Genomic DNA, 16,629 nt, shown 5'->3' on the forward strand with positions numbered 1-16,629 from the left:
CAGACAAAAGAAAGAATCGACAAAATCCAGGAACTTTTTTGTGACTTTGATGGCTTGAAGAGCCTCCAGTCTAGATCTATGGTCATCTTTGCTAGAGTCAGCATGCCCTGGCTGAAGAAGTACTCTAGCTTGGCCACCTCCAGCCATTACATAGTGTCTCTGTTTCTGGAGAGGTGATTGTAGTAGATGTGGGGAGAGAGGGTTTCTAAGTTACTGTTCCAAAGAGAATCCCAAAATTCAGTGACTTAAAGAACAAAGAAGTTGATTTCTCTTTTGCATAACATCTGAGATGAGCATTTAGGTCAGTGGGTAACTTCGCTTCTTGAGGTTATTTAGAGGCCAGGTTCCCTATGGTTCCTCCATCTTCTATGGTCTTATCTCCTGGTCAAAGTGGGTCCATTGCTTTGTCCAGATTCCAGCAGTGGGGAGGTAGGCGGAGACCCTGCGTCAGCCCACATTTAGAACTTTGAGAACAAGTTAAAAAAATGTAGGTTGAACTATGAATCCTTTCAGAATAATGATTGATTAAAAATTCATCTTTATGGGGCGCCTGGCTGGCTCAGTCTGTACAGCGTGTGACTTGATCTCAGAGTTGTGAGTTTGAGCTCCACAGTGGGGGTATGGAGATTACATACAACTAAAATCTTTATAAAAAATTTCACCTTTGCATCTTAAATTTCCAGACCTAGCATAGTAACTGCACATAAATGCTGCTAATAAATTCCATAGTTAAGTTTCTTTCAGTTGCAAGAATATATTACTGAGCACTTAGTGGAAAGCTTCTCTGGGTGACTCTTAGAATTGACAAAAAGGAGCTTGATACAAAGTCTCAGAAAGAACGGGAACTGGCACAGCTACGAGGCCTCAGCAGCTGGTGCCTGGACATTTTCCGTAAGGCAATTCTCTGGATTCAGTTCCCAAAACCCCGAGGCTTGGTTGTTATTGATTCATTGGACGCTCCAGACCCATCGGCAAGAGAACATGGCTGTCCCTGGCTGGACCAGCTGTCAGTCCCTATCAGTCAGCTCTACTCAGGAGCTGGGGGGTGGAGGGGGAAGAAACAAGACCCCTGGTCACCAGCCCGGTGTTGTGGACATTTCCAGAGAAGGGAAAAATTGTCCCATGAATTATTATCCAATGTCTGACTATACCCTAGTTCAGGAAGTCTTACAAGCTTCAGGTTGTTAGGTGGGGATGCAGCAGCCAGAGTGGGACAGGCTATTCAAAGTAGCTGAGCCTTGGAGGTGGTTTTGAAAATGTGTATAGCACTACGAAGTGGTAATCTTGGCAGGGTCCCAGTTTGCTTTGCAAATTTCCCAGGAGACTGTCAGGTACCTTGAGGGTCTGATGAACCCCCACAGTAAGTGTGGGTCTCTGTGTTTCAGGAGAACATGGCTCTTCTGCCTTCCTCTGCCTGTGCTTGGACCCAAGGGTTGAATGGAAGCTCCGTCTAATCTCTCTTCTACTATTCAGACTATACCTTGGCTTCTTGCCCTTCCCCAAGCCTTCTAGAAGCATGGGGTTTCCAGTTCTGCTAAGCAGCTTGCTTATGTCTCTTATTCCAGAGGGGCTGACCACTGGAATAACATTATTCCAGAGCAAGCCTTATACCAAGAGCCACAACTCACCCACCCCAACCTTCCTGGGGATGCCACAGTGCTCTGACTATACTCTTCCCGCAAATTCAAGATACAGATATCTTATATTCTTCCAGGAGTAACCCCTCATGATCCTATTGCATGTTGAAATTAGGAAGGGAGCATGGTTGTTAACTATCTCTCAGTCTCCCCAGTCGGGTTTAAAATTAGGAAGACTGCTCAGTCAGCCTCTATCACAGAGCTGGCAAGATTAGTAAATTATCTATTTGTATGAGGAACTTGGACAGCTTGACTCAGCTGCCTTAGAAGGAAACAGATACAATTATCTGGCAACAAGCCAGCCTAGATTAGCCAGTCTGACAAAGGGTTTCCTAAACTGGCTTGTATTAATGAAAAGGACAGTGTTCTGCCTAAATTTTTAATTTTATTTTATTTAAAAATATTTATTTTTGAGAGAGACAGAGTGTCTGTATGTGTGCACGTGAGCAGGGGAGGGGAAGAGAGAGAGGAAGACAGATGATCTGAAGCAGGTGCTGACAGCAGAAAGTCTGATGAGGGGTTTGAACTCACAAACAGTGAGATCATGATCCGAGCGGAAGTTGGTCTTAACCGATGAGCCATTCCAGTGCTCCTAATTTTAAGTAATCTCTATACCCATCATGGGGCTCAAACTCACAACCCTAAGATCAAAGAGTTGCACGTTCTTCCGACTAAGCCATCCAGGCACCCACGCTCCGCCTACTCTTGGGTGCCATTCATTCCTTTTGAACTCTTATTCATGGCCCTGCATAATGATATGTGCTTTCTAAGTGTGATGGTGGATTCACTCAGTTTGAGTTACCCACAAAAGTGGTACAGGGGTTTGAGAGGTATATTGGTGTAACAAATGACCCCAAAACTTAGCAGTATAAAACATTTATTATCTCAGTTTCCATTGTCAGGAGTCTGGGCACAGCTTATCTGGGTGTCTCTTGTTCAGGATCTCCCACAAGGTTGCAGTCGGTTTGCTGGCTGAGACTGCAGTCATCACAAGGCTCAACTAGGGTAGGATATGCCTCCAAGTTCACTCCCATGGCTGTTGGCAGGCCTTGGGTCCTCTCTATTTGTTGACTAGACTCATTGTCTCCTTGCCATATGGGCCTCTCTGTAGAGCAGCCCACAAGGTGGCTGCTGGCTTCCCTCAGAATGAGTAAACCAAGAGAGCAAGAGAGAACATCCAGGGTGGAAGCTGCAGTCTTTTTGTAACCTAATCTTGAAAATATCATTGTATCACTTTTGCTCTGTTTTATTTATTAAAAGTGAGTTACTAGGTCCAGTCCACACTCTAGAGGAGGAGACTATCCAAGAAATTACTGGGAGTCATCTTATAGGCTGCCTATCACAGGAAGCATCAAAGTTGGAATGCCAATAAGGGGTTTGTCAGTTCTAGATGTCAGGACAGAGGAGTGAGGTATTTATCAAAGTTGAGGACTTGAGGTTGGAGCTAGGAAGCTGGGATGTTAGGGCAGAAAGGCCAAGGAGAAGAAGAGCCAGTCTGGGGAAGATTTTGGAGAAGAAGACCAGAGAGATAACGTTATTTTCATCACCTTATCTCAAGGGGTACTTACTATTAACATGGTATCATTGGTACTGTTGACCATTTTGTTAAAGTTGTTTCAGCTTTCACCATTGGAAGCCCTTTTAGTTTGATTTCTCTGTTGCTTTGACATATTCCCATCATTGAGGTGTTGTTTCATTTTGTTAAACTTCCTAACTTTCTGACTCTACATGATACTCCAAATTCATTGTTTATTTCTTGGCTGGTCCTAGACTCAGCTATTTCTCCAAGGAGTCTTGGTTCCTTTTATTGGAGAATGGTATTAGGGGATGCCTGGGTGGCTCAGTCAGTTAACGGTCCGACTCCAGCTCAGGTCATGATCTCATGGTTCATGGGTTCGAGCCCCACGTCAGGTTCTGTGCTGACAGCTAGCTCAGAGCCTGGAGGTTGTCTTCAGATTCTGTATCTCCCTCTCTCTCTCTGACCCTCCCTTGCTCACGCTTTCTCTCTCTGTCTCTTAAAAATAAATAAAAAACATTAAAAAAAAAAGAAACTAAGGTATGGGTGTTGAGTGTGCTTAACTCAACTGTATTTTCAAACTTTATTTTTTCCTCACCTACAGTAAAATGTGCTATCCTTTTTCAAAGGCCTACCTTTGTTTCCATAATAGGTTCTTAATTTCTTTATAAACTTTGTGGGGGTTTTTTGGAGGTGGAAAGGAGTAGAGGGAGGATCTTAAGCAGGTTCCATGCCCATTGTGGAGTCCAATGTGGGGCTTGATCTCATGACTGTGAGACCATGACCTGAGCCAAAATCAAGAGTTGTTTGCTTAACCAACTGAGCCACCCAGGCACCCCTCTTTGTATACTTTGATATGCATTTTCTTTTCTGCTTTCTCTCTACATATAAAGTTGCTTAAATGGACTTTGGCTGGACTGGGTCCATGGGTTGTCACCACTAGATTTCTCAGTCACAATTACTGTTTTAAGTCTAGACTTAAGCTCTTGTAGTCATTCCTTTCCTTCCAAAAGTAAGGGTATTGATTGCAATTTTGCAAAATAAAACTGTAACATTTGCCTTGAGTTTGTAACCCTGTCAAAATTGGAATTCTGGGGGCACCTGGGTGGTTCAGTCACTTGAGCATCCAACTTCGGCTCAGATCATGATTTCACAGTTTGTGCATTCTGTGCAGGCAGCCTGGAGCCTGCTTCAGATTTTGTGTGTCTCTCTCTGCCCCTTCCCTGCTCACGCTCTGTCTCTGAAAAATGTATAAACATTTAAAAATTAATTGATTAAAAAAATTAGAATTTTGTAAACCCATTGTTGGGGAAGGAGAGAGGCAGTCAGCTGAACACCCAAAAACCTGGGTTGAGTTGGGACCCTAAACCAGAAAAGGCTTCAGTTTCATTAAGATGTGTTCATATTTTTGTGTGTGTGCTTAATAAAAAGCCTGGATCAAAGAAAAAGGGATCAATATTTATGGTATTTTTAAAAACAATTTATCTCTGTGGCTGTTACCCTGAAACCCAAATCCCTTTTCCTTCAGTTTAATAAACACAAACTGAGGGGCGCCTGGGTGGCTCAGTCGGTTAAGCCTCCGACTTCGGCTCAGGTCAGATCTCAGTTCGTGGGTTCGAGCCCCGCGTCAGGCTCTGTGCTGACAGCTAGCTCAGAGCCTGGAGCCTGCTTCCGGTTCTGTGTCTCCTTCTCTCTCTGTCCCTCACCCTCTGTTTCTCTCTGTATCAAAAATAAATTAAAAAAGAAAAAAAAGAAAAATAAACACAAACTGAGCTTTTACAGAAAGAGCTTTTAAAATACACACACACAAATGAAAACGGCAAAGTACAGATTTTGTACAAGCAGCATAAAAATGGTGAGCTAGCAGCACAGTTTTTTTGTTCTGAGATAACCATGATTTACCCAACTTTTATTGTCCAGACCTGGGATTCTTCAAGCCCTCACTTCTGTCAGTCAACCTGAGGGAGAGGAGCAGGGCCAGAGAGCCTGAGATCTTTCTCTGGCCTTCCTGACAAGGAGCCCCATTTGCCTCAGACCAGCCTGGGACGCCTGGCAATCCGTGTGCTTCTCTGGCCCTCTCAGAGTCTCCTTGATTCCCAGGTTATTGATTCCAGCTCTCATTGTCTGGGTTTCAAATCAGGTGGGCCTAACTTTCCAAATGTCCTTCCTGCAGGTCTTGATAAGTCTGTTTTTACTCTTCCTTGGAGCTATGTCCCTTGACAGTAGGGTTTCCATTGATGAGGTGGTCTCCGGAGGCCACTTTCCTCATAACTTAGAACCTATCAGTTTTCCTGGGTGTCGTCACTGCTCTTTCCTTTCTGGGCCTCCTCCTGGCTTCTGAAATGTTCAGTTCTAAGGATATCTGCTAAACCAAGAAGGTTGACCTACTGAAGCTCAACGATGGCAAGAATTCCAAGTACTTCTCCTTTTGTCCCTTAAAGTCCTTCTGACTCGAATTGGTTTTTGCAATATAAATCACTACAGTTCAACATCTAAAAAATACCTTAAACATTCAAGAGATAAAATGGGGTGCCCCCTGAAGGAGTAACCGGAGATGCCAGCCTTTCCTATGTGCCTAGTTGATTATTTAGCAGGTTAGAAGTGAGGGCAGAGTGAATATTTCTCTAGAAGATCCCATGGTGATGAAATCAAATGAAGTGGCAATGTTACTTGTAAACCTTGCATTTTCACAGTTGGGGAGAATTGACTGAGTGGCACCATTCAAACTGGTTTCCATAAGGGTCCTATAAGTAAGGGGATGTCTTAGCAATGTTTAATCTATGCAGTATATAAATATCATTCTTGACTTGGTTACTAGGGGGAAATCACAGTGAACTATAAATTGAAAATCCTGACTAATGCTGATTCAGTGGGAGTTATGTTCACAATTTCTCCCTTTCCGTAAGTATCTGTTGCTGCTGAGATAGCCCATTGGTATAGTCATTGAGCGTTTGCTGATCCCTTGACACTAAGTTAAATACAGACTACATCTAAAGAAGAGAATGCCTTGGCATCAGCAAAGGGAACTCGGTAAGCCCCTTTTTTTCTTTCTTTGGAGATTTACACTGACATTTACTCTAATTGTTCTTGCAGTTTCATCCATCACAATAGAAGCTAGTGAAAGGGTATAAAAAGCTTCTCAGTGTCCCTTTACTCCGAAGATTTTTATTTGTGATTACTTTCCTCTGGAATGGAAAAAAATCCTCCTTGGAAGACGGTAAGTACTATCAAATGTTATGCAGAGGGTAAGGTCCCTCCCAGGCCTAGGAAGGTCCTATCTGTAGATAGGATCTGATGTCACTTAGCCACATGGCATTACAGCCAGCATCCATTTTAGCATTTTTTTGCTGAGCCATCAGCAGCTCTAGTCTCTGACCCAGGCCTTAGCGAGGCTTATACCAACCTAATTGCATCTGCTCTGGACCTCCTTTAAGAACTGTAAATCTTCCAGATTGCTGCATTTCTTAGCTTTCCACTAAAAGCATACTTTTTGCTAACCCGCTGGAACATGTATCTCAGGGAAAACAGAGGCTGGGGTTTTGCCATAGAAGGGCATGGGATCACACAAACCAGAACTGGATGATTTTATCTCCAGTTAAGAGATGGAGAAAAATGGTCTGTATTTTAAATTCTGTACCTTAGAGAAAAATGCAATTGCTGTTGCAAGAGTGTATCAATTATTAAGTGTGGAGCCAATGCTATTTTGGTTGCATCTACCAGAAGATCATTTCCAGGAATACCATAAACTTCGTTTCAGGCAACTCCAGCCCCAGTCTTTCCTCTGAGGCAGAAATAATAGCAGTGGGCATTGGTGGGGGTGGGGAGAAGGGCTGGGATTGTGGGGCAGGGAAACAAGATTGTTACAGGGACAGAAGGGTAAGAACAGCAGGTGTTTTGCAAAGCAGACTCCTCAACTAGTTAATTTTGGTTCATTAATGTTGATACAGGCAGCTCTCTTCTTTGCAGAATGGATAGAACACAGCGGGGAACTTTCATTCATTTTGAAAATATCTTTGATTTTTCTTGTGTGTAGAATCCTTTCTTGGGCTGTTTGAATATGCCCTGTGATGTGGTAAGGGGCAAAGTGGGGGAATCCCTCTCTCTCTGCTTGGCTCTCCCACTTCCTTCCTGTCTGGGCTCAAAGCCTGCTTTGCTGGAAAGCTTCTCCTGCTGATCTGGAACACCCAATCAGGCAGTAGGGTCTCTGAGATGTCAGTCTACCATTAGGGCAAGAGCCTCTTACCTTTTTTTCCCATATTTTCTAGAGTTCCTGAGCCAAGACACACAGAACCTCCTGGATCTACATCCAACCTTTTCTGAGCAGCTTTATTTTTTTGGTAATAATTTTGAAGTGTTAAATTCAAGTATGGCCAGTGGTTGTTTTTTGTTTGTTTGTTTGTTTTTTCCTTGAAGCCTCTGGTCTGCTTCCACAATATCTCCTTGCTCCAGGGACAGGTACAGGCGGATGATGGGACCCAGACATGAATAGAACTGATTCCAAGAATTTTTGTAACTAAAGCATTTGCTAGGTAAGTACTCCAGGGTTGGGGGCTGACTGAGGTTTGGGGCCTGCTAAATGAGTAGAGCTTCTGCAGTGCTTTTAATGCTAGGATGCTGGCATACCCTGTAGGTCTGGGGAAAACAGTGCCAAGATTTTCTCTGCCAGTATGCCAATCATTTAACAAAATTGAAGTGGCTTTTCAGAAAGAGCTTGGATTTTTCAAGTTGGTCATGTCTAATTTCACTATTATATACACACTGATACTGCCAGTTCAGCACTCAGAGAATATTATTATCACTATTATTATTTTAAAGTAGTCTTCACACCAAGCATGCAGCCCAGCGTGGGGCTTGAACTCACAACGCTGAGATCAAGACCTAACCTGGGATCAAGAGTCAGGTGTGTAACTGACTGAGCCATCCAGGTGCCCCCAGAGAACATTATTTTAATCAACAATAATAGTCATTTATCCCCTCATTCAACATATAGTTATTGAGCTTCAGCAAGGAGCCTGGTACTGCTCTAGGAGCTGCTGACATTGCTGCCAACCAGTCCCCAGGTCCCGTTCTCAAAGGGAATGAGCAGAGTCTGGTGGGGGAGACAATGATAAACACGTAACAGGTGGATGAACAAGATGATTCTTTTTAAAATAGTGGTAAGGGAAGAAAAAAATAGGTTCATACACTAGCATGGGTGTTCGGGGAAGGACTCTCCAAGGAAGCGATCTTTGAACTGAGACTTGAGAAACAAGGAGGCAGCCACATAAGGCTCTGGGTCAGAGTGTTCTGGGCAGAGGGAGCTGCAGGTGCCTGGTCCTGGATGTAACTGAGCAGGAGGCAGGGTACAGCAAGAACTGGCCCAAAGGAAAAGAGAATTCGGTAGGAGGACATGTGCTGAAAAAAAATTTTTAACTATTTTTTTTAAACTGAAAACATAAACTGCCCAGCTAGCTCAGTAGGTAGAGCATAAGACTCTTATACTGAAAACATAATCTTTGAATTCAGTTAAAAACACACACGCATGCACAAAAGGTTTACAACCAATAAAAGTAGGTCTCATACTTACTCTAACCTTCCCAGTTCCTTGACTAGGAAACAAGTACTCATAACTGTACTTTATGTATCCTTTCAGAAGCCTTATCATTTATCCATATCCATATATTTCTAAAAATTTAATTTATTTTCTATTTGAGAGAGAGAGAGAGAGAGCATGAGCAGGAGAGGGGGCAGAGGGAGAAAGAGAATCCAAGCAAGCTCCATGCTCAGTGTGGAACCTGATGTGGGGCTCAACTCCACGACCCTGAGGTCACGACCTGAGCTGAAATCAAGAGTTGGAGGCTCAACTGACTGAGCCACACAGGCACCCCATACATCCATGTATCTTTATTTTTTTTAATCTTTAACATATATTTATTTCTGAGAGACTGAGAGAGACAAAGCATGAGCGAGGCAGGGGCAGAGAGAGAGGGAGACACAGAATCTGAAGTAGGCTCCTGGCTCTGGGCCATCAGCACAGAGCCTAACCCGAGGCTCGAACCCACGAACCTTGAGATCATGACCTGAGCCAAAGTCGGACACTTAACCAACTGAGCCATCAGGTGCCCCACATCCATGTATCTTTAATATAAAGAAGGCATAATTTAACCCATAGCACAGGACTTAGACTTCTTTGTTTAGCAATTTGACTTAGAAATGTTTCTATGTGAATCTATATGAACAACAATATTATGTTCATGGATATGCTATTATTTATATAACCAGTTCCCTAATTATGGATATTTAGGTAATTTCTAGACTTTTGCTATTGAAAACAGTGCCATGAGGGACATCTGGGTGGCTTAGTCAGTTAGGTGTCCAACTTCAGCTCAGATAATGATCTCCCCATCTGTGGGTTCAAGCCCCACATTGGGCTCTGTGCTGACAGCTCAGAGCCTGGAGCCTGCTTTGAATTCTGTGTCTTCCTTTCTCCCTGCCCCTGCCCTGCTTGTACTCTGTCTCTCTCTGTCTCAAAAATAAAATAAAAACATTTAAGAGAATATGAAAAGAAAAAAACAGTGCAATGATCCTTAAATGTACATTTTAATGAAATATGTGAATTTATTTGTAGGATAAATTCCTACTGTTAAAATTGCTGGACCATTAGGTGTGTGCATTTAAAATTTTAATAAACATGGTCGAATGTGTGCTGAGCTTTTTTATACTCTAGAGAAATGATAGGGATTCTTCATTATAGACATCATGAAAAAGTTCATTCTGGTCTGGTCTGAAGGAATAATTGTCAACATTCATAAATGAGCTCAAATGAAGCTCAAGGTTTAAAATTTTTATTTTTATTTTTGTATTGTGGACAATTTCAAATAAATACAAACGAAGAGAGATTAATATCATGAGTACTATCACTCAGCTTCAACAATGATCAACTTATGGTTAATCATGTTTCATCTATGTCCTCGATCCAGTTGCTCTTGCCCTTGCTTGTTTTTTAAAAGTTTTTTAATGTTTATTTATTTTTGAGAGAGAGATGGAGAGAGACAGAGCACAAGCCGGGGAGGGGCAGAGAGAGAGAGGGAGACATAGAATCCGAAGCAGGCTCCAGGCTCTGAGCTGTCAGCACAGTCCTCGAACTCATGGACTGTGAGATCATGACCTGAGCCGGAGTCGGACGCTTAACTGACTGAGCCACCCAGGCGCTCCTCCCTTGATTATTTTGAAGCAAAAGTCAGACATTATATCATCTCCTGTTTACATACCTCAGTATCTGAACGTGACTCTTGGAAGATTAGTTATTTTGTAGAATGACCACCTTTCAAGATTTGTCAGATTGTTGTCTCTGGATTAACATTTAATTGTTAATTGTTTCTCCCTCCTCAGGGGTGTTTGATACTTGATAGAGAGGGGAGTCGGTGGTGAGATAACATGGTAGGCAAGAGACCCCGCATGGACTTTGGGTTTTGGTACTGGGGCACGTGCTTCCTAGCAGCTGTGGGTCCTTAAGCAAGTCCAACCTCTTGAAACCTCATTTCCTTATTTGGAAAGTGAGGGTTATAGGAAGACGTTTTTATGCAAAGCTGAGCTTGTGGTGCCACACAGTAAGGGCTCTTAGTCACTGTAAGCACAAGGGACAAGGAGTGGTAGTGGGGAGAAGGGGCCATTACATCACCATCCAACATAGCAGCATGGGAATGAGGGTTGGGTGAAGATAAAAGGAGAAAGGCCGTTCTGTAAGTGGCACCAAAAATATTTTTGCTCTTAATAATGAAGGATAGCCAAATATGCCATCCTAAAATATGCCACTTTGGCAAAAGGATTACTTTGAGCTAAAAGCACTTACAAAAATATCAGGCACGAGAAGGGTGCTCTGACCTTCCCCCTTTTCTTTCTAAAAGCAGGAGATGAAACCCCCATACGGAAGATGCCTTCCCTATACCAGGAGGTAAGTACCATTTTTATCATCAAGGATGAGAGAAGTTGAAGCTGAGAGAATTCTGTATAAGCAGACTTTGTCAAAACAATTCCTATCTTTCTTCAGCCTCCCTATATATTTTACTTTTCCGTAACTGCCGTTCTTTGTTCAACCAGTATAAAAGCATTTAAGTGGGGCACCTGTGTGATTAAGTCGGTTAAGTATCCAACTCTCGATTTCTGTTCAGGTCATGATCTCGTGGTCGAGATCATGCCTTGCGTTGGCTCCACACACTGGAGCCTGCTTAAGATTCGCTCTCTCTTTCCCTTAAAAAAAAAATTTAAGGTTCTGCCACTCTCTGGGTCTTCACTTCCTTAGGAGGGCTCCTAGGTCACATAAAACTTAAATTTGTATGCTTTTCTCTGTTTATATATATATCAACTTTTTTTTTAATGTTTATTTACCTTTTGAGAGACTGAGAGACAGAGCTTGAGCAGGGGAAGGGCAGAGCGAGAGTAAGACACAGAATCCAAAGCAGGCTCCAGGATCTGAGCTGTCAGCACAGAGCCTGACACAGGGCTTGAACTCACGAACCGCGAGATCATGACCTGAGCTGAAGTCAGATGCTTAACCAACTGAGCCACCCAGGTGCCCCTCGACTTAATACTTAGGCCCAGTTGAAAACCCTAAAAGGTCAGAGGTAAAATTTTGTGTCCCCTATAATGATTACACAGTGATCTCCTCAAAACTGGAGATTTAAGGAAGATAGTGTTCTTTAATGCTTTAAGAACATGAAATGTCCTGGAGCAGAGAATAAGGCAAGGAAATTGGTGTGAGATGAGGGTGAAAATCCCTCTGGTGGCTTCTTCTGTTTAAGAACAGGGTTTGTGTGGGGGCGCCTGCGTGGCTCAGTCAGTTGAGGGTCCAATTTCGGTTCAGGTCATGATCTCACGACTCATGAGTTCTAGCCCTGCATTGGGCTCTGTGCTGACTGCTCACAGCCTGGAGCCTGCTTCGGATTCTATGTCTACCTCTCTCTAAAATAAATAAACATTGGGGTGCCTGGGTGGCTCAGTCGGTGAAGCTTCAGTCTCAAGGTTGGAAGGTTTGAGCCCTGCATCATGCTCTGCGCTGACAGCTGGGAGCCTGGAGCCTGTTTCAGATTCTGTGTCTCCCTCTCTCAAAGTGCCCCTCCCCCACTCCCCCACTCCCCCACTAGCACTCTGTCTCTCTCTCTCAAAAATAAATAAACATTAAAAAAAAGACTCCATCTTTAAATAAATAAACAAACAAGCAAACATTTAAAAAAAAAAGAACAGGGTTCGCGCGGTGGGACAGTTTTGAGGGCCACTTATTAAAAGTTGCAGTTTTACCTTCTGCTTGGGTGACTGTGCATAATAGGTAAAGTCATTAGAGTCTTTCATTTATATAAAACTAGAGACATTGGAAGGCTATGTTTCGGTTCAAAAAGCTGACTTCTTAAAGCATCCACTGATTCTGCAGATGCTCAGAAATAAGCTGGTATAACCATAAACACTTGGAAATAAGAAATAACAGCAGAGTGAGGGCTTTTCAAAGCAGTCAATAAGTAAGCGGCAAAGACCAACAGTGCCCACAGGGTATTTCAATTTATAAAGCTTTGGGGCAGGCTGTTCAGAGTCCCTGAGCACAAGCAGTCGTGCAAGGCTAAGTGATGGAGGAATGTGTGTTCCACTCAGACTCAGCAGTATGAGGGCCAGCACGTTTCACGTTTCACGAATTTTTGATGTTTTAGGTTACTATTGTGATTGGTCACATTTTTATACGAATCCGTTTGTCCTCTTTTAGAACACAGGAATGAGAGTGAGCATAGCCTGACTGGGCTGGCAGAAGCATACATGAAGTCAGTTTTCCACATCATGAGTTTTCCATATATCATGCCCTGAGCTGTAGGACACCCTCATATGTTCTCTTAATCCTCACGGCACCCTATGATATAGCTACCATTCTCTCCATTCTATGGATGACAAAACTGAGGCTCAAAGAATTTGTTCCAGGTCACTTAGCAAATACATTGTGCAGCCAGAATTTCAATCTAGAGAGGGCCCTAGTAACCAGTCACTTGTAATTCCACAGATCTATAGTCCTTTAAGGTCCTGAACTGGGGAATGGCTTGATGAAAATGAACAGAAAGAAGAGCTGTCTGGTGGTATAATACCGGACTCACAGAGGAAGGAAAGAACTGGAGCATGGAGAGATCAGATAGAAGGTTGTGGCAGCAAGCAGGCCCTGGAGATGGAGTGACCAGAGTTTGGAACTAGAACACTTGTTTCCAGCCTGGTCTCTACCATAATGCTGCTAAGGGGAACCTTAGGCAAGTTACAGTCACATCTCTGAAATCTTGTTACTCCTCCCTAAATAATGGGTTGATAAATTGAGAGGAGACAATCTCTTGGTTCTTTCAAACTCTAAAATTCTGCCTAGAGCCTTTAAGTTTTAATGCGTTCTAAAGATTTATGTTATGAAAGCTCTAAATATCACCCAGAATCCAGAAAAGAATTTAGATGAAATGATTCTCAATGTAGTCTTTTCAAATTACAAAGGAATACAATTTTTAATAATTCTAACAACACAGTTTTTAAGAATATTTTCTAAACTGGATTATATTGAGGCAAACCAATCATTTCTGCATCTTACTGTTTTAAGAACATGATTTGAGGGGGGGAAAAAGAATGTGATTTGGGTATTGCTGTGGCAGCAGTGGTTGATGATATTAAAATCAAATAAGCATTACTTTTGAAACAAATGAAATTATTTAAACCTATCTCTCTAAGAAACTTTATGAAAATATACCTAGGAGACACAAACTATATTATCATCAGATTAATTTGTTTTCTAAGCTCAAATTTAATTTAAAATGTGGTACTTCTCCAACTGGTTCAGTCAACAGACTTTAAAGGGATTTTAGACAGAGAACACAGGAAATAGATATAGTAACATCGGAGGAAATAATCAACAAAATAGTTGTTCTGTGTTCTGTTGCTGTGATGCTTCTAGAAGGTATTTTTAACAACTCCCTGAGGAATTGGCTCTTACTGGTGTGAAGCCAGACTCTTCTCTCCGCTCACATTTGCAAACTTTTTTCTATTCTCATATCCTATAAGAAATCCATTTCCAAGCCTTGCTGAGTCCTCGGTCTCAGTGTTTTTCAGAACTGACACTTCCTTAAAAAAAAAAAAAAGGAAAGAAAGAAAGAAAAGGAAAAAGAAAAATAGAAAAGAAAGAACTGACTTTACCTCATCTACAAAGAATTGGGTTGGGGTTCCTATTCCTGGGTGGCAGAAATGGTCTTCTCCTTAGAATAAACAGAAAGGCAAAAGAATCTTTCTAGAATAAAGCTTTCATCAAGCCATTTTTGTTATTAAAACATTCAGGCATCCCATTATTTATAGTTTGAAATCTAAATTCTGCAGCTGAGATCCCCTTACTTTGAGCCAAGCAAATGCATTAGCTTTCTTTACAGGCTTTAATCCTTTACATCTGAGATTCCATTTGGAATGCTTTTCTGCTCTTTCTCTCTGCCAGCTCATGACCATCACTTCTTTCCATTCTATCTTGAAACTCATTTCCTTCAGGATGTTTTCCTGGTTTAGTAGCTACTTTGCAAACAAACAACTCTTGTTTTTGAGCTTTTAATCACATTAAGTCCTTTTAAGATAAATTATCCAAGTCAAGGGATAAACAACATATAGAGATTCCCATTCTTTAAGAAACCACCCAGAGCGATTTTACTTTGTGAATAGCATTTGAATTTTTAGGTGTCTGGTTTTTAGCTAGGAATCCACACTAGAGTCAGGGCAAAATGACTCTTTATGGTGACCTCTAGTGGGCACGGGACAATCCTACAACATTAAGAAAAGTGAAGGCAAAGTAAAACCAGCTGGGTTACTGGGAGGTCAGATGACCGCATCCCACCCCAACCCCACCCGTATTTTTAATTCCAGTATTTGTTTTGCATTGAACAGTTTGCCTTACAACTCACCTGTTTCGCCTCTGGCGGGCACCGCGCGGGCTGGGCTGCCAGTGTCGGATGTCGTGTGAATTGCAGGTAACAGTTTAAAATAATCCCTGCCAAGTGGAACCCACTCCCTGGGTTTCGACCGGAGCGCAGGGCAGTTCGCTCCGAGGAGCCTTTAAAGGGCTCTTGAAGCTTCAAGAACCGGTGCTGCAGCCGGCTCGGGGGGTGCACAGGGGAAATCAAGACATTATGAAAAGGAGGACGCAGATGAAGGCTACGGGGAAATTCTGTTCCTGCCAGTGGCAGAGCGATTCTCCTCAGACTTTCCCCCCACTCTACTGGAAGCGTCATGGGAGTAGGGGGGTGGTCCAGGCGCGGTGCACGTAGGCGCCCTTTTAGGACCCGCGCTCCGCAAAGCAGGGGCAGGGGCCGCTCCCCTGGGTGGGAGGGCGACACCGAGCCTGGGTGTTGGGGTGTGTGGCCGCCTTCAGAGCACGCGGTACGTGGGTCTCCGTGCCGCGAGAGAAGAAGCAAGTCAAGAAAAGCAATTGCTGGGGTGCCTTCTTTGAGAAATCCCTTGGGGCGTTCTCAGAAACTGCGCTGGGTTCCGGATAGTTTCTGGAAAAGGCTCCCCAAACGCCGTGTGCCCCCGCCTCTCAAATACTGCACCCCAGTCCTCACCCCTCCTTACCCTCCAGCCGCCTCCATTTGGGCGGGGGAGGCTGTTACGAGGGGGCTGACCAAGTCATCCTGATGGCTCCGGGCGGCACGCGGGAGCAGGCACCCCGGCCGCTGGGCTTGGCTCCCCCCACCCGCGGGGCTCCCAGTTGCTCCCTTCCCCGCTCCGCGGACCCCTCCTGGCCGCGGCGGGCGGGAGCGGAGGTGGAGGACGGCGTCACGAGGCGGGTAGCCCGAGGTCCAAGGCGGGGCGCCGGGGAATCCCAGCCGAGCGAGCCCGGGAGGTGCGGGCGCGGGTGGGCAGAGGAGGGCGGCGCGCGGAGGGAGGTGAGCGGAGCAGAGCCTGGAGGCGAGGAGGGGGAACCGCGAGGAGGCCCCGCCCCCGCCTCGCGGAGCCGGCTCTCCGCCGCCTCCGAACCCGCTCACTTTGCCTCTCGCCTCTGGACGGCGGCTGGGCGGTTGCCGGAATCGCGGCCAGAGGGAGCGCCGGGGACCGCGAGCCATCCCGCACCGGCGCCTCCTCCTGCAGCCCGCACCCCTCACGGGGGGCACAGCACCGCCGTTTTGAAAGGACACCCCGGCCTCGCAGGGGGGTTGGGGGGACTCCCCTGGCCGCTGACAGTCTCATTCCTGGTCAGCTGGGCGCAACACTGACGCCTGAGGGGACTCCCCGGCCACCTGCAGGTACCGCCGCGCCGAGGGAGCGTCGCTAGCAGCAACGCCTAGCCGCGGAGGAGGATAGAGCCGAGGGGGTCTCCGGCCCAGGGAAGGGCAGGAGCGGAGCCCGCAGCGAGAGCCGGCCAGCCCCGACGGCGCGCTCCCCCGTCCGCCAGCTGCAGGCAGGCCCCGCGCGGCGACCCGGGGGGCGGCGGCGGCCTCGGGGAGGCCAGCCATGACC

General features: G+C 44.7%; 1 protein-coding gene across 1 annotated transcript in view; it reads right to left on the reverse strand.

Moving 5' to 3' along the window:
- The window catches only part of MTA3 (metastasis associated 1 family member 3), a 218,107-nt gene extending 201,872 nt beyond the window's left edge, over positions 1 to 16,235 (reverse strand). Inside the window, exons 1-2 of the mRNA XM_029938546.1 lie at positions 15,745 to 16,235; positions 15,078 to 15,184 (exon numbers count right to left, since the gene is read on the reverse strand). Of these exons, the coding sequence (XP_029794406.1) occupies positions 15,078 to 15,184; positions 15,745 to 16,235 (598 nt within the window). The remainder of the gene's footprint in view (positions 1 to 15,077; positions 15,185 to 15,744) is intronic.
- Between the last annotated feature and the right edge of the window lie 394 nt (positions 16,236 to 16,629).

Source organism: Suricata suricatta, chromosome 4, assembly GCF_006229205.1.
Source record: "Suricata suricatta isolate VVHF042 chromosome 4, meerkat_22Aug2017_6uvM2_HiC, whole genome shotgun sequence".
Classification (NCBI taxonomy): Eukaryota; Metazoa; Chordata; class Mammalia; order Carnivora; family Herpestidae; genus Suricata; species Suricata suricatta.